We start from the raw sequence: 22,901 nt of genomic DNA on the forward strand, positions 1-22,901 counted from the left end.
CTATCCTAAGAAATCATGTATAAATTCATTTGCAGGATAAATGACTCTAAAAATGTGATTATTGTGGCCTTGTCAAACATAAGGTTTAATATTAGCACTACACGCTACGAATCCCAGTTGTGGAGACACTGGTATCGTTGTCTTGTTGTAGGACATTGATCATTCTTTTAGTCTGGATTTTAATTCATGTATTGTGGTTTTTTTTAATATATAATTTATGATGCTTTTATAAGTGATATACTAAGATTTTATATGTATTTTATGATATTTAATATGCAATGTATTTTTATGTAATGTTGTCCCTTGTCTGGACTTTGAGTCCGAAATAAAGTTTATTATTATTATTATTATTAGTTAATAGGTGCAGGAGTAGGCCATTCGGCCCTTCTTGCCAGCACCGCCATTCAATGTGATCATGGCTGATCATCCCCAATCAGTACCCCATTCCTGCCTTCTCCCCATATCCCCTGACTACACTATTTTTAAGAGCCCTATCTAGCTCTCTCTTGAAAGTATCCAGAGAACCCGCCTCCACCGCCCTCCGAGGCAGAGAATTCCACAGACTCACCACTCTCTGTTTGAAGAAGTGTTTCCTCGTCTCTGTTCTAAATGGCTTACCCCTTATTCTTAAACTGTGGCCCCTGGTTCTGGACTCCCCCAACATCAGGACCATGTTTCCTGCCCCTAGCGTGTCCAAAGCCTTAATAATTTTGTATGTTTCAATAAGATCCCCTCTCATCCTTCTAAACTCCAGAGATGTTGCCGGACCCTGCTGAGTTACTCCAGTACTTTGTGTCTAATGGGCCTGTCCCACTTAGGCGATTTTTTAGGCAACTACAGGCGACTAGTTTGTCGCCACATGTTCGCCGGGCGTCGTCTCCTCAGTCGCGCAAAGAGTGGTAGCGTCTTTCTGGTCGCCGTTAAATTTTCAACATGTCGAAAAATGTTCGGCGTCAGTGGGTTTGACGCCAATGAGCGTAGCTCGACTTCTCCTGACGTGGGTGCTGTCGTGGGTTGTCGACAGGATGACGTAGGTTGTCGCCGGTTTTTCAGCGACCTGATACGACTATGACGGTCGCTGGCAGTCGCCAAAAAAATTGCCAAGTGGGACTGGCCCATAACTTTGATATATACCGGCATCCACAGTTCCTTGTTATTACAATGCTTCAGTGTATTGGATAATTGAATTCATAGACGTCTTATGGATTATGCAGTACGACGGTATACAAATACATCTTCATTTATTTACAGAGAGTGAGTATGATCCTTGACCATTGCAACAATGCTGTTGTGAATGAGAAGGAAGGCACAGGCAAAGGCCCCTCAGAAATGGACCGCAACATGTGTGAAATTTCTGGGGAAACTCCCGGGGAAGCAAGGTAACAAATATTTTAATGTATAACGTATGTGTTTAGTTTAGATATAGGGCAGCGTGGTGGTAGAGTTGTCGCCTTACAGCGCCAGAGACACAGGTTCGATCCTGACCAAGGGTGCTGTCTGTACGGAGTTTGCCCGTTCTCCCCGTGGCCTGCGTGGGTTTTCTGCGAGGTCTTCTGTTTCCTCCCACACTCCAAAGACGTGCAGGTTTGTAGGTCAATTGGCTTGCTATGAATGTAATTTGTCCCTAGTGCGTGTAGGATAGTGTTGGTATGCGGGGATCGCTGGTCGGCGTGGACTCAGTTTCCGCACTGTGTCTCTAAGCTAAACTAAACTAAGATACAGCAAGGAAACAGGCCCTTCGGCCCACTGGGTCCATGCCATCGATCGCCCGTACACTACTTCTATCCGACACACCACGCCTGGGGCAATTCACAGAAGCCGATTAACCTACAAACCTGCACATCTTTGGGATGTGAGAGGAAACCGGAGCACCCGGAGAAGCACCCACAAGGTCACAGCGGGAGCGTGCAAACTCCGTACATGCAGCACCTGTAGTCAGGATTGAACCCGGGTCTCTGGCGCTGTAAGGGAGCAACTCTACCACTGCGCCATCGTGCAGCACTACATTCTGTGTTTAGGTTAGCAACCACCCCTGGATCGTACATTCCCTCACTTTTTTTAAATGATTCCTTGTACAATTCAATGTCAGAGTGGCCACGGTATTCTTCGTTTTGACACCGGAATCTCTCTGAACTTGGGAGGTCATGTGGCAGCTGTATAAGACGTTGGTGAGGCCAAAGTTTGACTATTGTGTTCAGTTTTGGACACCATGTTATAGGAGAGATTAAATAGGAACCAGAGGGGTAACTCTTTCACACACAGAGCGGTGGGTGTATGGAACGAGCTGCCAGAGGAGGCAGTTGAGGCTGATAATGTCATAATTGTTCAAGAAACATTTAGACAGGTACATGAACAGGACAGGTTTGGAGGGATATGGGCCAAGCGCAGGCACGTAGGAATGTAGATTGACATGTTGGCCAGTGTGGACAAGTTGGGCCGAAGGGCCTGTTTCCACACTGTATCACTCTATAAGACCATCTTCTTCTTCTTGCGTATGGCGTGCACAGCCTAAAGTTGTAGGACAACTTGTTCTATTTGATCTTATTTGATTGTGCACGCTGGGTTGATTGCATTCGTCGAAACAGGGCGGACCACGTGAAGGTTGCAATCTTCCACCCCTATAAGGCCATAAGAACTAGACATAGGAGCAGAATTAGGCCATTCAGAACACTGCCCGGTCCATCACAAGTAATGACTTCCCTACCATCGAAGGGATGATATTGTTCATGCTTACAACCCAGCGGTATGAATGTTGATTTCTCTTAACTTCAAGTAGCCCCAAACTTAGGCCTCCAACTAGTTTCACTGTCCTCCTGATTAAAGGGGAGAAGACAGGAGAATTTACTGCTTGTATGCCTCATTGTCCCCTTCCCCTCAGCCAACAATGAACCATTCTACATTTCCTTGACCATCGTCTGCTTTGATCTGTTGTTTTCACACCTTACCCCTCCATATCTCTATTCTATCTCTCCCCTGACTCTCAGTCTTAAGAGGGGCCTCGACCCGAAACATCACCCATTCCTTCCCTCCAGAGATGCCGCTTGTCCCCCGTTGAGTTACTCCAGCATTTTTGTGTCTATCTTCGGTATAAACCGTCATCTGCAGTTCCACCTGGCACAATGTTGTTCTTGTTTATGGTTTGAGCTGTCCTTTCATCTCTGTCAGGTTTTTAAATGTCCAGCAACCTCTTCAGCTGGGCGGAATTAAGAAGTTCCAACCACATCTTCATGACCAGCTGGACTTCACAGGGTTCGCAGGCTGCGTAAGGAACCTAAACATCGATAGCAAGGTAAGCAGAAAGTGTTGCTAAGACTCAGCCGATCAGGCAGCATCTGTGGAGAGAGAGACAGAGTTAACTTTTCAGGTTGATGCTAATTATTCAGACAACGCAGTTGTTTGTTACCACAGAAGGCTGTGGATAGGGTCGCCAACTGTCCCGTATTAGCCGGGACATCCCGTATATGGGGCTAAATCAGTTTGTCCCGTACGGGACCGCCCTTGTCCCGTATTTGACCGCTACTACTCGGGTCGAGGAGACTGTCGGGTTGGAGCGCTGTGTCCGGCCCCGCCTCACCCGTCCCGACGTAGTGCAGCCCATGGAGTGCAGCAGCAGCAGCAGCGCCTCGCCCGAGGCCCCGTCGGTTGGCAGCCCGGCCAGCTGTCCGACCTCCAGACCTTCGCTTACCGCCGACACCACCACCACCCCTCCTTCTCATGGCCGATCATCGGTTCATGAGTTGGATGGGGTGCTGGACTTTGCTGCCCGGGCCAAAACTCCTCAGCTGGCCCGCCGGCTGGGCTTTGTGTGCGGTCCAGCACCCGGGCCAACTCATCATTCACCCAGCCACGGCCCAGTCCGTCAACAAATTGCCGTCGGGAATTTGTCCCGTATTTTGACCTTTTCTCCCTTATATGGGAGTGAGAAAGTTGGCAACCCTAACTGTGGAGACCAAATCAATGGATATTTTTAAGGTGGCGATTGACAGATTCTTGATTGGTACGGGTGTCGGGGGTTACGGGGAGAAGGCAGGAGAATGGGGTTGAGGGAAAGATAGATCAGCCATGATTGACGATGGGCCTGTTTCCTCTGTATTTCTCAACTAAACTATATTTGGTGTATTCTGCCCCTTTCCTTTGCTCTACCTGTTGTACTTGTGATGAGATTGTATTTAGGTACAGTATTATCTGATCTGTTTGGATAGCATGCAAAACAAAGCTTGTCACTGTACCTCAGTACACATGACAATAATAAACCTAAACTTCCAGCATCAACCCCATATCCCTTTACCTTTATTAATATAAGCAGGCCCTTCGCGCCCACCGGGTCCGCGCCGACCAGCGATCCCTGCACATTAACACCATCCGACACCCACTAAGAACATTTTTTACATTTATACCAAGCCAATTAACCAACATACCTGTACGTGTTTGGAGTGTGGGAGAAAACCGAAGATCTTGGGGGAAACTCACGCAGGTCACGGGGAGAGCGTACAAACTCCGTACAGACAGCACCCGTAGTCGGGATCGAACTTGGGTCTCCGGCGCTGCATTTGCTGTAAGGCAGCAACTCTACCGCTGCCCCACCGTGGCCGCCCGATCTCTGTCTTTGATGGACCGTGCCTACATTGTTAGGTAAAGCAGCAAATTCCAAAGCTTACTCATTCTCTGGATGAAGAAAAATGTTGTTATCTCTGTCCCGATTGACTAACCCCTCGTGTTGAGTTTAGTTTAGAGATACAGTGCAAAAACAGTCCTTTTGGCCCATCGAGTCCGCGCCGGCCAGCACAAACCTGTTCGTCATTAGAGTGTGGGACGAAACTGGAACTCCATGAGAATGCCCACGCAGGTCACGGGGAGAATGTGGAAATCCCATAAAAACAGGCGCACGTAACCAGGATCAGACCCGGATATCTGGCGCTGTAAGCCAGCAACTCCACCGCTGAGTCACCGTGCCGCCCTTCACATTGCATCACTTTTAGAAACAAAGAAACATAGAAATACGTGCAAGAGTCGGCCATTCGGCCCTTCAAGCCATTCATTCATTCATTCATTCATCATCGTTGACAACATTAGCGACACTGTGGTGCCAGTTTCCAACGGGAATGGTGACGGACGCACCACACGTCTCTGTCCTCCAGTTCCTGCCGACTTCCGCCGCTGGAAGTGTATGGTGTTGGTGCGTGTGTGTGTGTGTGCTTTATCATCATTGCTTACGATGCCGTGTACGACAGTGATCGCAACTTGTACTGAAGTGTGGATGGCCATCGGCTCGCTAGGAGCTCATCCGCCCTTTGACGGGTCTTGTTTTTGGTCCTGCTGGGGGTCCCCAGCCCCCTCCTCACCTGGCAAACCTGGTGGGGGAGACGGTTTAGTCGCCGACTATCCGACCATGGAGCAGGTAACACGTGATTACATGGTACCCGTGGCAGGGGGGAGGAAGTCCCCCCAACCTAACATTCGAGCCAGCACCGCCATTTCATATGATCATGGCTGATCGTCCAAAATCAGTACCCTGTTCCCGCTTTTTTCCCACATCCCTCGATACCTCGGTACAAGTGACAATAGTAAACTGAAACCATAAAGGTGTAAATGTGTGTTTAATTCGAAGATGCTCATGGGCAGACCATTTACTGGCGATTTGTCTCTGGTGCCAGGTGTACGACCTGGCGAATCCCGCAGAGTTCGTGGACAGTGGTCCCGGCTGCGCGGCAACTGACGAAGTCTGTCACAGTGCCGGCACGTATTCCTGTGGTGTCCACGGAAAATGTTTAGGAGAATGGGGATCGTTCAGCTGTGACTGCAGACCCGGCTACACTGGATACAAGTGTGAGAAAGGTAACGGCCGCTCCTAAAGGGGATTGTCAGCAGGTCATATGTAATAGGAGCAGAATCAGACCATTCGGCCCATCAAGTCTACACCGCCATTCAATCATGGCTGATCTATCTCTCCCCTCCTAACCCCATTCTCCTGTCTTCTCCCCATAACCCCTGACACCCGTACTAATTAAGAATCTATCTATCTCTGTCTTAAAAATATCCACTGACTTGGCTTCCACAGCCTTCTGTGGCAAAGAATTCCACAGATTCACCACCCTCTGACAAATGAAATTCCTTCTCATCTCCTTCCTAAAGGAACGTCCTTTAATTCTGAGGCTGTGACCTCTGGTCCTAGACTCTCCCACTGGTGGAAACATCCTCTCCACATCCACTCTATACAAGAGTGCTCTGTTTTTCAGGGGACAAGAGGAGGAAATTAATCTTCCTCTCTGTTATTAGGTTCTGTACAAGTCCTTCCATAAGTTACTGTACTGTCTGATTCACCTCTATTGCGGACATTTGACTGTCTATGGAACTGATGCCCTCCAATGCTGAGAACTATATTCTGCACTCTGTATCTCCCCCTTTGCTCCATCTACTGGAGTGGAGCTTGATCTGATTGTATTTATCAATGGCGGAGTAGTCTTGATGGGCTGATAACCCATGAACTTTTGAAAAGGTTTTATCTTTCAATTCTTTGTCTTGTGTTGTCCTGCTGAATGTTTCATGGCTTCATGTTTCAAGATTCAAGTTGGGAAAAGGGGAAGTACAACGGGATCTGGGGGTCCTTGTTCATCAAGCACCGAAAGTAAGCATGCAGGTACAGCAGGCAGTGAAGAAAGCGAATGGCATGTTGGCCTTCATAAAAAGAGTAGTTGAGTATAGGAGTTAAGAGGTCCTTCTGCAGTTGTATAGAGCCCTAATGAGACCACACCTGGAGTATTGTGTGCACTTTTGGTCTCCAAATTTGAGGAAGGACATTCTTGCAATTGAGGGAGTGCAGCGTAGGTTCACCAGGTTAATTCCCGGGATGGCGGGACTGTCATATGTTGATAGAATGGAGCGACTGGGCTTGTATACACTGGAATTTAGAGGGATGAGCGAGTACCTTATTGAAACATAAGATTATTAAGGGATTGGACACGCTAGAGGCAGGAAACATGTTCGCGATGTTGGGGGAGTCCTGAACCAGGGGCCACAGTTTAAGAATAAGGGGTAAGCCATTTAGAACGGAGATGAGGAAAAACTTTTTCACCCAGAGGGTTGTGAATCTGTGGAATTCTCTGCCTCGGAGGGCGGTGGAGGCCGGTTCTCTGGATGCTTTCAAGGGAGAGTTAGATAGGGCTCTTAAAGATAGCGGAGTCAGGGGATATGGGGAGAAGGCAGGAACGGAGTACTGATTGTGGATGATCAGCCATGATCACATTGAATGGCGGTGCTGGCTTGAAGGGCTGAATGGCCTACTCCTGCACCTATTGTCTATTGTCTATTGTTTAATGCCACCTTCTGTTTCGCCCGTAGCTCTGCCTGAATGGTCATTTGGGAAGGACAGCGTGATTCAGTACCAGCAGAAAGGGGCTCTGAGTGCCCGCAGGACACAGGTGCAGCTGATGTTCCGTACCCACAGTGCCAACGCTTCCCTCTTCACCCTCACGTCCAAGGACACCAGCGAATACATCATACTGGAGGTGACACACAAAAACCTGCCCAGTACTAAATGTACTCAATAATCAATAATCAATAGTCAATGGTGCTTTATTTGTAACTGCAAACTGCACAGAACAGCTGCTTCTCGACCTACGATGGGGTTACGTTCCGATAAACCCATCGTAAATCGAAAATATCGTAAGTCAAAGCATCGTAAATCGGGGAGCATCTGTAGAATTATTTTTGCAGATATTACACCTGCACATATTACCCTTGCACAAATATCACGCATGCGGTCGCCGCCATCTTTGGCGTCATTATTCAAAGTCCGGTCGGCCCACGTGCTGGATGTACTGGAGCAGTTCCCGCCAACGTGAGTCCACACTGCGGGGAGAATAAACGTAGATGGTTTGGGAATTACCAATTTATCAGAGATTGCAATTAAAATCTTCCACTGAGAGTGTTGGGATATTGATCATTGTCCAAGTATGGTTATGCAATTGTTCAGGGATTAAGGTGGTCTGCTGTGAAGCCACAATATATGAAGTCCACAAAAGGACTTAGGGTGGCACGGTGGCGCAGCAGTAGAGTTGCTGCCTGACAGCGCCAGAGACCCGGGTTCGATCCTGACTACGGGTGCTGCCTGCACGTGACATGCAAAGGGTTTTTTCCCACACTCCAAAGAAGTACAGGTTTCAAGGTTAATTGGCTTTGGTAAAATTGTAGATTGCCCCTAGATTGTGTGGTATAGTGTTAGAGTGTGGTGATCGCTGGTCGGTCTGGAACTCTGTGGGCCAAAGGGCCTTTTTCCTCACTGTATCCCTAAACTAAACTAAGTATACAGTATATGAGTGGATAAAGGGACATAGAAAAATGGTCATGTATCTGACCACGAAAATTTCACCTCAGGTTTCCCTTGCTCTTTAAGTCGTGTATAGCCCTGTCCCACGGTACGAGTTCATTCCAAGACCTCTCCCGAGTTTGCCCTGATTCGAACTCGGAGATTTACGGTAATGGCCACTCGTCGGTACTCGGGGCTCTCGTGGACATTTTCCAACATGTTGAAAAATCTTCACGAGTCTTCCCGAGCTTACCTGCCGTTAGCGAGTCTTCCCGAGTACCTGCCGTTAGCGTAATGAGCCGCTAAGAGACGTCCCCGAGCTCCGACGTACCCGCTACGCTCATTCTCCGTGCTTACCACGAGTTTGCTTTTTTTTTAAACTCGGGAGAGCTCTTGGAATGAACTCGCACCGTGGGACAGGGCTTTAAGTAATATTGTTTTAATACTTTAATGTTTTAAGTCATATTATGTTCTCTGCTCCTAATTTAATTTCCTTGTGTGAACTAGATTGCCAGTGGGTATTTTGGCATCCGAGTTAACCTCGGTGATGAGGAGCATTCACTGAAGGTGCAGACATTACGTGTGGATAGTGGACAGTGGACCCTGGCCAACATGGAGCGCTACGACAATGAATTCACGCTGCGTCTCAACAGTGGGGGAGGAGGCCTGGAGGTGACGTCTCCACTGGGAACCCACCGGGAAATCCTGACGGACGCTCCCAGCCTGGTTTTGGGAAAGAGCCTTCACGAGGTTTCGCCTGGTGACTTTCAAGGTGTGATGCGGAGGATAACCGTGCAAAAAAATTTATACTTTGCGGCGAAAATATTTAAACTGCTGTCGTACAAAAGTAACTGAGCGTTTCAAAGGGAACATTGCTCATTCTGACTTTCTGAGAAACAATGGCTTTAAATGCACAAGAGCACAAGTTGATGGAGTTTAGAAGAATGAGGGGGGACCTCAGTGAAACTTACCGAATAGTGAAAGGCCTGAATAGAGTGGAGGTACAGGAGGATGGAAGAGTCTAGGACTAGAGGTCATAGCCTCAGAATTAAAGGACGTTCGTTTAGGAAGGAGATGAGGAGAAATTTATTTAGTCAGAGGGTGGTGAATCTGTGGAATTATTTGCCACTGAAGGCTGTGGAGGCCAAGTCAGTGGATATTTTTAAGGCAGAGATAGATAGATTCTTGATTAGTACGGGTGTCAGGGATTATGGGGAGAAGGCAGGAGAATGAGGTTAGGAGGGAGAGATGGATCAGCCACGATTGATTGGCGGGGTAGACTTGATGGGCCGAATGGACCCTAAACCTAACCCAAACACATTTTGCTCCTATCACATGATACATAACACATTTTTTCCCACATCCCAAAGACATACGGATTTGTACATTAATAAGTTCATAAATTATCAGGGCAAAATCAGGCCATTTGTCGTTCACAATTTCATATCCTATGAGAGATCACCTCAGCCTTCGACGTTTGGTCCATTCTGTATCTTCATGTCAGAAGTGATTGGAGCAGAAATAGGCCATTTGGCCCATCAAGTCTACTCCACCATTCACTCATGGCTGATCTATCTTTCCCTTTCGACCCCATTCTCCTGTCTTCTTCCCATAACCCCTGACACCCGTACTAATCAAGAAATTGGCTTCTGTAAATTGTCCCTAGAGTGTAGGATAGTGCTAGTGTACGGCAGATCGCTAGTCGGTACGGATTCAGTGGGCCGAAGAGCCTGTTTCCATGCCTTATCTTTAAAGTCGAGTCTAAACAAACTTTCTATCAAAAATATCTAATTTTGTGAAAAGACCAAGTGAGAATAGAGGTGCCGGAGTTAAACTGCTTTTTCTTTGCTTGTATTTAGGCTGCATGAGTGACGTTCGATTAAATGGTCATCTATTACCAATGGATGGAAGGAATACAATGTTAACTGCAACTCTTGATCGAAGGGGTGTAACAAATGGCTGCCTTTCAAATGTCTGCAGCAGCAGACCCTGTTCTACCCCCTTTTATTGTGTAGATTTGTGGAGAAAATATGAGTGCAGGTAAGTGATTGTTAACACTTCATTAATACAGGCCCCCCACTCACTCTCCGGCACCATTGGTTTCCGGAGCCCTTCAGGATTATCCGTTTTGCCAGACCAACGGAGGTCAATGGTGAAATTCTTTTTGAGGTCCCAGCCTCCAAGAAGAGTCCAACGGTGCTGGAACAATAGACAATAGACAATAGGTGCAGGCCCTTCAAGCCAGCCCTGCCATTCAATATGATCATGGCTGATCGTCAGCCTAGGCCGCCGGGCCCCTCGCAAAGTCCGGCCTCAGAAGTCGGCGATGGGAACGGATCTGCCGGCTCCAGAGCTCCGGCCGCAAGGGGGGCAGGTTCATCCCGACGATCTACGGAGTTTGTCTGTTCTCCCTGTGACCACGTGGATTTTCTCCGGGTGCTCCGGTTTCCTCCCCCACTCTGAAGGCCGTACTTGTTGTAGGCTCATTGGCTTGGTAAAATTGTAAAATGTTCCAAGCATGTGTAGGATAGGGCTAATGTCCAGGTTCGCTAGTCAACGCGGACTCGGTGGGCTAAAGGGCCTGTTTCCGCACTGAAGTTTAATGCGGATAAATGTGAGGTTATCCACTTTGGTAGCAAAAACAGGAAGGCAGATTACTATCCAAATGGTGTCAAGTTGGGAAAAGTGGAAGTACAACAGGATCTGGGGGTCCTTGTACATCAGTCTATGAAAGTAAGCATGCAGGTACAGCAGGCAGTGAAGAAAGCGAATGGCATGTTGGCCTTTATAACATGAGGAATCGAATATAAGAGCAAAGAGGTCCTTCTGCAGTTGCACAGAGCCCTAGTGAGACCACACTTGGAGTATTGTGTGCAGTTTTGGTCCCATAATTTGAGGAAGGACTTTATTGCTATTGAGGAAGTGCAGCGTAGGTTTACAAGGTTAATTCCCGGGATGGCGGGACTGTCATATGCTGAGAGAATGGAGCGGCTGGGCTTGTATACTCTGGAGTTTAGAAGGATGAGAGGGAATCTTATTGAAACATAAAAGATTGTTAAGGGCTTGGACACGCTAGAGGCAGGAAACATGTTCCCGATGTTGGGGGAGTCCAGAACCAGGGGCCACAGTTTAAGAATAAGGAGAAAGCCATTTAGAACGGAGATGAGGAAACACTTTTTCTCACAGAAAGTGGTGAGTCTGTGGAATTCTCTGCCTCAGAGGGCGGTGGAAGCGGGTTCCCTGGATACTTTCAAGAGAGAGCTGGATAGGGCTCTTAAAAATAGCGGTCAGGGGATATGGGGAGAAGGCAGGAACGGGGTACTGATTGGGGATGATCAGCCATGATCACATTGAATGGCGGTGCTGGCACGAAGGGCCGAATGGCCTACTCCTGCACCTATTGTCTATTGAATCTCTAAACTAAACTAAACCATTCACATGTTGGAAGGAACTGCAGATGCTAGTTTAAACCGAAGACAGGCACAAAAAGCTGGAGTAACTCAGCGGGTCGGGCAGCATCTCTGGGGAAATACGTGATGTTTTGGGTCAAGACCCTTCTTCAAACTATTCATACATCCGTCCAAATGTCTCTCAAACATTATGATAGTACCTCTTAATTCCATTCTGACAGCTTCCTGTTTTTGTTCCGATCTCTAAAACGCAGGTGTCCAGCGGGGCAGGTGTCAGTGCGGAGTAATGATACTGGTCTGGAGGGCTGTACAATGTCACCTTGTGGGCCATGGACATGTCACAACGGAGGCACATGCGTCACCCAAACAGCCCAGCAGTTTGTCTGCCGCTGTGCAGAAGGATACAGAGGGCAGCGTTGTGAGACCAGCATGGTGACATTGGGAATCCCAGCAGGGCTGAACATCACCTCCATCTTGTCCATCAGCATCTGCCTCATCCTCTTAATAGGTACTGCTTTAATATATTGCCCATACAGGGCTGCACGGTGGCGTAGCGGTAGAGTTGCTGCCTTACAGTGCAAGGGACCGGGGTTCGATCCCGACTATCGCTGCTGTCTGCACGGAGTTTGCGCGTTCAGACCCGTGACCTGCGTGGGTTTTTTCTGGGGTTTCCTGTTTCCCCCCACACTCGGTAAAAATTATAAATTGTGTGAGTATGGCAGTGTTCGTGTGTGGGGATCTCTGGTCAATGAGAACACCGCAACCACGGTGGAGCAGCGGTAGAGTTGCTGCCTGACAGCTCTTGCAGCGCCGGAGACCCTGGTTCGATCCTGACTACGGGTGCTGTCTGTAGGGAGTTTGTACGTTCGCTCCGCGACCGTGTGGGTTTTCTCCGAGATCTTCGGTTTCTTCCCGCACTCCAAAGACGTACAGGTTTGTAGGTTAATTGTCTTGGTGTAAATGTAAATTGTCCCTAGTGTGTGTAGGATAGTGTTAGTGTGCGGGGATCGCTGGTCAGTGTGGACTCGGTGGGCCAAACTGCAGATGCTGGTTTAAATCGAAGGTAGACACAAAAAGCTGGAGTAACTCAGCGGGTCAGGCAGCATCTCTGGGGAACAGGAATAGGTTTTGGCGAGACAGGCAGGTTGAGGGAAACAATTTTTATCGTGGATCAACAAACGAGTTAGAGTACTCGGAAAACCATGTGCAGAGTCAGCCAACTGTATAATAGCTCCTGCTATCGGGACGAGCGCTGTCGACTGAGGAGAAAAGCCCCGCAAACTCACACCCGTGGTCACGCACTTGCACAAGCCACCACTAGGTGTCGCTGCAAGGTGACATTTCAGGTTGCGACCCTTCTTCAGACTTGAGTTAGGTCGCGACCCGAAACGGCACCTATTCTCCAGAGATACTGTCCGACCCGCTGAGTTACTCCAGCTTTTTGTATCTCTCTTTAGTTTAAACCAGCATCTGCAGTTCCTTCCTACGCTTGCCAAGCTCTCTGACCCGTCTTCACCGAGGATATTTGCTCCTCCCCTGCTTCCGTTTGATTAAACTTTTCAGAAATTGATTAAATTATGATGTTTGAAATTATCTAGCCCATCTATGATGGAAGACAGATTTAATACAAATGACCATAGAACACAGTGGTACACAAAAATGCTGGAGAAACTCAGCGGGTGCAGCAGCATCTATGGAGCGAAGGAAATAGGCAACGTTTCGGGCCAAAACCCTTCTTCAGACCTTCTTCAGTGGCTCAGCACTTCAACTCCCCCTCCCATTCCCTGTCTGACCTCTCTGTCCTGGGTCTCCTCCATGGCCAGAGTGAGCAACACCGGAACCAGCACCTCATATTCCGCATGGGGAGTCTGTATCCTGCGGGCATGAACATTGAATTCTCCCAATTTTGTTAGCCCTTGCTGTCTCCTCCCCTTCCTCAGCCCTCGGGCTGTCTCCTCCCATCCCTCAGCCCTCGGCCTCCTCCTCCTCCTTTTTCCTTCCTTGTCCCCGCCACCCCCCATCAATCTCTCCTCATAGAACACAGTGGCGCGGGTGGTGTTAGAGTTCGATCCTGGCTTCGGGTGCTGCCCGAACGGAGTTTGTTCGTTCTCCCTGTGACCGCGTGGGCTTTCTCCGGGAATTCCTGTTTCCTCCCACATTCCAAAGACGTACAGGTTTGCAGCTTAATTGGCTTCGGTAAAAATTGTAAGTTTGTCTCCAGTGTGTAGGATAGCGCTAGGGTACGGAGATCGCTGGTCGACACGGACTCGATGGGCCGAAGGGCATATTTCCGCACTGTTACAATGTGTTTACAGACCTGTTCGGCTGCAACAAGTATGAATTTCATTGTTCCGTTGACAATCAAACACCCCTGATTCTCGAAATACAGCTGATTTTCTGAGATTCGAGATAAGTTGAGACTGAAACCCTCTCGTATCTTCTGATGTTGCAGTTCTGGCGATCGGCGTCAGCGTCTGGGGTGCGTGTGGAAAAGCCAAGTTCCAGAAAGGAGGAGTTTACCACATTCCTGTCGAGCGAGAGAGCTGGGAGGATGTACGGGAAAACATCCTCAACTACGACGAGGAAGGAGGCGGAGAGCAGGACCAGGTATCCCTATGCGAGGCTGACACAAAAAGCTGGAGTAACTCAGCGGGACAGGCAGTATCTCTGGAGAGAAGGAATGGGTGACGTTTCGGGTCGAGACCCTTCTTCAGACTGAGACTCAGGGGAGAGGGAGACACAGAGATAAGGAAGGGTAAAGTGTGTGAAAACGAGACATCAAAGGAGATGGGGATCAAGGAAAGTGTAGAATCGATCCTGGTTAGCTGGGAGAAGGTGACAACAAAAGCAATGTTGGTTTAGCTTCCAACCCCGTGGAAACAGGCTCTTCGGCCCACCAAGTCCATGCCATCCAGCGGTCACCCCGTACACTAGCTCTATCCTCCTACACACTAGGGACAACTTTAGCTAATTCAATCATGGCTAATCTACCATTTCCTCTCAACCCCATTCTCCTGCCTTCCGCCCATAACTCCTGACACCCATACTAATCAAGAATCTCCTCCTTAAAAATATCCCTTGACGGCCTCCACAGCCTTCAGTGGCAAGAATTCCACAGATTCACTACCATCTGACTAAATAAATTTCTCCTCGTCTCTTTTCTAAAGGTACGTCATTTTATTCTGAGGCTGTGGCCTCTGGTCCTGGGCTCTTGCACTGGTGGAAACATCCTCTCCACATCCACACCATACAGGCCTTTTGTAAGGTTCAATGAGGTCCCCGCTCATCCTTCTAAACTCCAGCGAGGACAGGCCCAGTGCCGTCAAACACTCATGATATGTTAACCCAATCATTTGTGGGATCGTTCTCATAAAGCTGCTCATACCCTCTCCAACTCCAGCACATTCCTTCCTCAGATATGGGGCCCAAAACAGTTCACAATGCTCCACATGCACAAAATATTATTCATGTTATTCCCTTTATCATGCATCTGTACACTGTCGGTGGCTAGATTGTAATCATGGATTGTTTTTCCGCTGACTGGTTAGCACGCAAGAAAGCTTTTCACTGTACCTCGGTACACCTGACAATAGTCCAAACTAAACTCGTAAACTAAACTAAACTAAATGCCATCTGACCATTCCCTTATGAAGCCTCAGCATTCCATCCTTGTTTTTATATTCTAGTCCTCTCGAAATAAATGCTACATGACCTTTTCTACTGTTTGAATCTCACATTGGTGGAGGTGCAGTCGCAGGTAGATAAGGTGGTCAAAAGGCTTTTGGCACATTGGCCTTCAACAGTCAGAGTATTGAGTATAAAGGTTGAGAGGTCATGTTGCAGGTGTATAAGACGTTGGTGAGGCCACATTTAGATTATTGTGTTCAGTTCTGGGCACCATGTTATCGGAAAGATGTTGTCAAGCTGGAAAGGTACAGAGAAGATTTACAAGGATGTTGCCAGGGCTAGGGGGTCTGAGTTATAGGGAGAGGTTGAGTAGACTGGGTCTCTATTCCTTGGAGTGCAGGAGGATGCGAGGTGGTCTTATAGAGGTGTATAAAATCATGAGAGGAATAGATTGGGTAGATGCACAGAGTCTCTTGCCTAGAGTAGGTGAATCGAGGAACGGAGGACATAGGTTCAAGGTGAAGGGGAAAAGATTTAATAGGAATCTGAGGGGCCAGAGGAAGTAGTTGAGGCAGGTACTTTTGCAATGTTTAAGAGATAGTTAGACAGGTACATGGATAGGGCAGGTTTGGAGGGATATGGGCATGAACATGGGCAGGTGGGACTAGTGCAGCTGGGACCTGTTGGCCGGTCTGGGCGAGTTGGGCCGAAGGGCCTGTTTCCACGCTGTATCACTCTATGACTCTAATGTAGTTCGTGACGCTTTTTAAATCTCTCCTAGAACGGCTACGACATCAGTGAACTGAAGAAACCTTTGCGTGCGAGTCTGAGTCAGTCCTCGTCCACAACAAGTGCCGCTCAGGTGAGAGGCTCCACTGATTCTCCGGAAGAGACGCTGCTCAACAAGAGGACTCACCCAAACGTGATTTTTTCGGAACCCCTGCAATCTGGCGGCCCGGACTTCAAGAACTACGTGTCGCAGATTATCTGGGACGCAGACCACGACCTGAGGGCCCTTCCGGAGGACACGGTCCACATTTACTGCTTCGAGGGGCGGGGGTCGCCCGCGGGGAGCCTGAGCACGGTGGGCACGTTGAACGCAGACGAGGACTTGAGCCCCGACTATCTCGGCAACTGGGGCGTCAAGTTCGACAGACTGAAGGATTTCTGTGCCCAGAAACAGAACGATGGCCTGCAGAAATAGAAAGGGCCCGCAAAATCGTGTTGAAAATCCAAAATGAGAAATTATTGGCAAGATCATTTAGCGATCATCTCGCTCACTTTCCAGATGTTTGTTTAAATAATCAAAGACGTTGAGAATCAAAACAAACCCGGAAATTAATTTTGATAACTCATTACTCATGCCTACCAACTTCCACCCTGTTCTCACTTTGACGGGGTAAAGATCAATCAAAATATGTAAATGACAATGTGATCCAGTTTGATAAAAATGCTGGAGAAACTCAGCGGGTGAGGCAGCATCTGTGGAGCGAAGGAAATAGGTGACGTTTCGGGTCAAGACCCTTGTGATCAAAGATAAATGCAGTTTCCCTTTTTAATTAAAAAAAAAGAAGCACCTTATTTATTATAAACAAAGATCATAATGGACTATCAAAGAAGGCTAAGATAGACCAAGATAAACTGCTAAATCCAATGGACTGACGTGGATTAAATTGCAAGAGGCATAACGGAGGTCGGGGTCTTATTCCTCAAATGGCGGAAGTGACGTACCGTTGCGTACTACACGTCAGTCCATTGGATTTCGTAGGAGTGGTCTATCTTGCTCCTCTAGTATCTTTGCTTCTGATAGACTCGAAACGTCGCCTATTCCTTCGCTCCATAGATGCTGCCTCGTCCACTGAGTTTCTCCAGCATTTTTATCTACCTTCGATTTTTCCAGCATCTGCAGTTCCTTCTTAAACATGTGATCCAGTTTAGTAATCTACCAAAATAACCATGAGAATGTGCCGAAGAGCAGGGGGCAAACTGCAAATTATGCCTCTTTTGAGGTAAATCATTGAGGAAACAACAGTATTCACTGCAGAAGCAAAGATGTTGGTTTATACCAAGGATAGACGCAAAGTGCTGGAGTAACTCAGCAGGTCAAGCAGCATCTCTTGAGAAAAAGGAATAGGTGATGTTCTGGGTCGGGATCCGAAGAAGAGTCTGAAGAAGGGTCCCGACCTGAAACGTCACCTATTCCTTTTCCTCCAGAGATGTTCCCTGACCCACTGAATTACTCCAGCACTTTGTGCCTGTCCTTATGTCTGCACTGTATTCAAATGCTCTGAGCCAGTCGTGCAGATCTGAGAGACTAGTTGTGCAGACTTAATTTCTGCATTCACTTCGGCTTTACAATGGGGCATTCACAGTTTTGCTGGTCTGCTGGCTTCCAGACAGTAATAATGAAGCAAGGAAGGTATAAAGTGACCATAGAGTTAATTTTGGTTGCGATAGGGTTGGATAGCAGCCAGTGATCGTTTACACAGTGTCATACTGTACAAGCTGTGAAGAATGATCTCAAGACAACTGATCTTCCAATTAATTTTTAAGAAAGAACTGCAGATGCTGGAAAGATCGAAGGTAGACAAAAATGCTGGAGGAACTCAGTGGGTGAGGCAGCATCTATGGACAGAAGGAATAGGTGACGTTTCGGGTCGACCCGAAACGTCGCCTATTCCTTCTGCCCATAGATGTTGCTTCACCCACTGAGTTCCTCCAGCATTTTTGTCTACTTCCAATTAATTTTAATTCCTTTGGTGAAAAAGTGGTACAATGCAAACTGTTTCAGTGTTAGCTGCCCTAATTGTGACATTTAAGTTCGATCTGTCGTCCTGATGAAGAGTAAAGCGATTACTCTACATCGCCGGAGCCGAGACGCTTTTAACATGAAATGCAATCATAATTTTCTTTTACAAAGCATGAGTCAGCCATGACTTGTAATCCAACACACTGTAGTCCATTCTTAAAGATCATTAGTGATAGGAGCAGGATTAAGCCATTCGGCCCATCAAGTCTACTCCGCCATTCAATCATGGCTGATCTATCTCTCCCTCCTAACCTCATTCTCCTGCCTTCTCCCCATATCCCCTGACTCCACTATCATAAAGAGCCCTATCTAGCTTCAATGTTCTTTAATTCTGAGGCTGTGACCTCTGGTCCTGGTCTCTCCCACTAGTGGAAACATCCTCTCCACATCCACTCTATCCAAGCCTTTCACTATTCGGTAAGTTTCAATGAGGTCCTCCCCTCATTTTTCTAAACTCCATCAACTTGTGTTTATGTGCATTTAACCCTATTGCTTTGTCAGAGAGTCAGAATGAGCAATGTATTCTTTGAAATGCTAAATTATTTTTGTACTATAGCAGTTTAAATATTTCTTTGCAATGTATTTTTTTGTTTTTTGCATGGATGTCTTCTGTATTGAATTAGAATGAATTCTGCGGTATTGTTGATTTGATATAATCAAAGGGCATTGCACGGTGCTCTGACAGCCTGAACATTTGATACACTATTGCTGAGATTTACTAACTAAAGAGAACATCATGAACTTCTAAACATCATTACACAATTGCACTCATGGAATAATGAATGGGATTCCTGTCTTGAACTTAATCATTGAACAAAAGCAGTATTTTTTCCCATTAGTGGAATGGAAAGCAGTTGAAATTATGAAGGATGACTGGAACTTACATTGTGTCGTACCAGTCATCTTGTTGAGTCTCATTGTCTGTAACTCGTTTTCACCTAGCCCACAGCTAAGAATTACCGTTGTTTTTTTTCTGCATATCTTTCATTCATTTGTTATACACCTCTCTACATCACCATATATATCAAAGATCCTATAGCGAGCAAGATAGATCACTCGACGAAAAAGACGTAGTACGGTCATGGGCAAATTCGTGGGTAATTTTAGGCCCCATTTCCGTAACCGGCTTCTGTCTCTGCACCAAAGATCCCATAACGGAGCAAAGATAACTAGTGCGGAGACGGAAGCCGGTTACGGAAACATCCTCGTAAAAATAAAAGTTATTTGGTTAAAATCTTCTCCTCATTTTCAGAATTATAATTTATTAACACAAACTGTTCCCCCGCAACGCTGATTACACGTCTGGTCTGGGTCGGGTTTACTGCAATGGATGAAAAAAAGACCCACGTTCCGCTCCATTGCGTACTACACGTCAGCCCATTGCATTTAGAAGGAGTGGTCTATCTTCCTATAGGATCTTTGATCTATATCTCTCGTTTCCCTTTCAGACTCTCAGTCTGATGAAGGGTCTTGACCCGAAACGTCAGCTGTTCTTTTTCTCCAGAGATGCTGTCTGACCCGCTGAGTTACTCCAGCTTCTTGTGTCTGTCTTCAAAATCACTGATAGTCATTTCTATGCATTGATATTAGTGCGGTCAAATGGCAGCATCCATCTTGTTTATCTTGGCTTTCTTTCAAATCAGAAACATTTGTCCAGAGGATATAATTTCTAACCGTTCCCTTAAGTCAACAGTTTACACTCAAGGCCATGTGCTATAAACATTGCCCCAATTCAGTCTGAAGAAGGGTTTCGCCCCGAAATGTCACCCATTCCTTCTCTCCAGAGATGCTGCCAGCTTTTTGTGCCTATCTTTGATTTCACTCTGATAGCCTATTTATCCTGAAACCGAGTTTCAACCATGAAAATAGAACAAGTAAACGGCAACTAATGGAAGGGAGTTTAATTTAGTTTAGAGATACAGCGTGGAAACAGACCCTTCGGCCCACCTACACACACTATGGACAATTTTTAACATTTATACAAAGCCAATTAACCTACTGGTTTAAACCAGCATCGGCAGTTCCTCCCTACACATTATATTTTACATACTTGCTTGATCCCCTGCTTTGATAGTCTGTTGCATGAATCACATTCATCGCAATGTTTAGTAAATCTTCTTTCAACATCTTTATGCATCATATAACAGAGCACGTTTTAGTAAAATGATCGCCATGCTGGCCAGACTGAAATAAATGATTCATTGATGTATATTAGGCAAGGATATCCGTTATCCTTGACTGGATCTAGTCTGTCTATCACTAAAACTACGCACCGTGGACCAATCTAATTACACTTGAAATCGGCCTTGCGTCCCAGTTGTGAAACTACTACAAAGAATTGCAAGCGTCTCAGGGCAATTTGAGACGGGGAAATCAATGCGAATTTCACCAGAGATGTGCAAGATAAAATACAAAATTATTGCAGAAGGTCCTTGAATAAACTGCTTCCCTTTGCAGCTCTATCCATGGAATAAACAGAGCAAAAGCATCAACATTAATCGGGTCTGAAGTCTGAAGAAGGGTCTCGACCCGAAACGCACCTATTGCTCCTCTCCATAGATGCTGCCTCACCCGCTGAGTTTCTCCAGCATTTTTGTCTTCCTAACATTAATGCAAGCTGTATTTATTAGTAGATTTGCGATTTAAATCCATCACATTAACTGGAAGAGATATTTATTATTTGTAGATAGTCACAAAATGCTGGAGTAACTCAGTGGGCCAGGCAGCAGCTCTGGATAGATGGAAAATGGCTGACATTTCGGGTCGAGACCCTTCTTCAGACTGAGAGTCAGGGGAGAGAGAGACACAGAGATAAGGAAGGGTAAGGTGTGAAAACAAGGCATTAAAAGAGATGAGTTGTGTAAGAAGGAATTGCAGATGATGGTTTAAACCGAAGATAGACACAAAAAACCCTGGAGTAATTCAGCGGGACAGGCAGCATCTCTGGAGAGAAGGAATGGGTGATGTTTCGGGTCGAGAACCTTCTTCAGAAGAGATGAAGTTCAAGGAAAATGTGGAATAGATCATTGTGAGCTTGGAGACGGTGACAAAAGCAAACAGATCAAATGCAATCGGGGGACAGTCAGACTGGTCGGAGAACTGGGAAGGAGGGAGGGATGGAGAGAGAGGAAAAGCAAGGGTCACTTGAGGTTAGAGAAGTCAATGTTCATACCGCTGAGGAACAAGCCCCCCAAGTGAAACATGAGGTGCTGTTCCTCCAATTTGTCGATCAACTTTCATGAAGGCAACTTGCTATACCAACAGCGGCCAGCTGATGGCTCTGCACCATCATATTACTTTATCCTACCCAAATAAAGGGCTTCTTCCTACCTCAGAAAGACACAAAGTGCTGGAGTAACTCAGCGGGTCAGGCAGCATCTCACGACTACATGGGTAGATGACGTTTCAGATCGGGACTCTTCTTCCCATTTATTCCTGACAACATTGTAAAGGAGCAATGACCACTCTTTCACAATCCACAGTCGCTCTCTCCCCATCCATCAGCTTCCAAGATGGCGCCCAACCCTTTGCGTGCCGGTCACACAAGCGGTTCTACAATCATACGTTACTATCGCTCCACGTTTAAATCTACCCCTACAGCAACATTTCTTATTTTAACTATGATCTTCTTAACATATCTTCTTAACCTCCTCACAGGGCTGACCATTCTACCCTTGGACTATCCTTGATCGGACTTTGCTGGCTTTACTTTCTTAACCTGTGGCCCCTGGTTCTGGACAGCCGCAACATCGGGAACATGTTTCCTGCCTCTAGCCTGTTCAAACACTTAATAATCTTAAATGTTTCAATAAGATTCCCTCTCATCCTTCTAAACTCCAGAGTGTACAAAGCCCAGCCGCTCCATTCTATCAACATATGACAGTCCTGTCATCCCATTATTTGCTATGAAAAGCACAGGGTCCGACGTATCGGAACAATCAGACTGATGTCATGCCATACTTTGTCCTATTTGTGAAGTAATTAATAATCTATGTGACAGTTATGCAGTGACAAGTTTTCAAACGAGCGTGGTTTTGTTGGGTTGTAAATATATATGTAACCCTTTTTTTTACACAATAAAATGTTTATATTTCTCGTCATTCTTGAACATCAATGAAATGTCATTGTTAATTTCTTGTTAGACTGAATGGTAGATGGATTGTGCAGGAAGGAACTTCAGATGCTGGTTTACACCGAAGATAGACACAAAATGCTGGAGTAACTCAGCGGAGCAGCATTTCACGTCTGTGAAAGGTAGATGGGTTGGTCGGTAAGTAGTTGGCTTGGCGGCACAATGGCTGCAGCGGTAGAGTTGCTGCCATACAGCGCCAGAGACCTGGGTTCCATCCTGACTATGGGTGCTGTCTGTTTAATAGGCAATAGACAATAGACATAGGTGCTGGAGTAGGCCATTCAGCCCTTCGAGCCAGCACCGCCATTCAATGTGATCATGGTTGATCATCCCCAATCAGTACCCTGTTCCTGCCTTCTCCCCATATCCCCTGACTCCTCTATTTTTAAGAGCCCTATCTAGCTCTCTCTTGAAAGCACCCAGAGAACCTGCCTCCACCGCCCTCTGTGGCAGAGAATTTCACACTCACCACTCTCTGGGAGAAAACGTGTTTCCTCATCTCCGTTTTAAATGGCTTACTCCTTATTCTTAAATTGTGGCCCCTGGTTCTGGTCTCCCCCAACATCGGGAACATGTTTCCTGCCTCTAGCGTGTCCAAGCCCTTAACAATCTTATATG

At 46.7% G+C, this 22,901-nt stretch overlaps 1 protein-coding gene across 1 annotated transcript in view; it reads left to right on the forward strand.

Annotated features, from left to right (window-relative positions):
• si:dkey-22o22.2 (neural-cadherin) overlaps positions 1-17,964 on the forward strand; it is a 354,455-nt gene extending 336,491 nt beyond the window's left edge. Inside the window, 9 exon segments of the mRNA XM_055633687.1 lie at positions 1,252-1,379; positions 3,166-3,289; positions 5,655-5,835; positions 7,339-7,505; positions 8,813-9,077; positions 10,165-10,345; positions 11,970-12,223; positions 14,168-14,322; positions 16,124-17,964. Coding sequence (XP_055489662.1) covers positions 1,252-1,379; positions 3,166-3,289; positions 5,655-5,835; positions 7,339-7,505; positions 8,813-9,077; positions 10,165-10,345; positions 11,970-12,223; positions 14,168-14,322; positions 16,124-16,546 — 1,878 coding nt within the window. The 3' untranslated portion in view covers positions 16,547-17,964.
• The last annotated feature ends 4,937 nt before the right edge of the window (positions 17,965-22,901 follow it).

Source organism: Leucoraja erinacea, chromosome 4 (assembly GCF_028641065.1).
Source record: "Leucoraja erinacea ecotype New England chromosome 4, Leri_hhj_1, whole genome shotgun sequence".
Lineage (NCBI taxonomy): Eukaryota > Metazoa > Chordata > Chondrichthyes > Rajiformes > Rajidae > Leucoraja > Leucoraja erinaceus.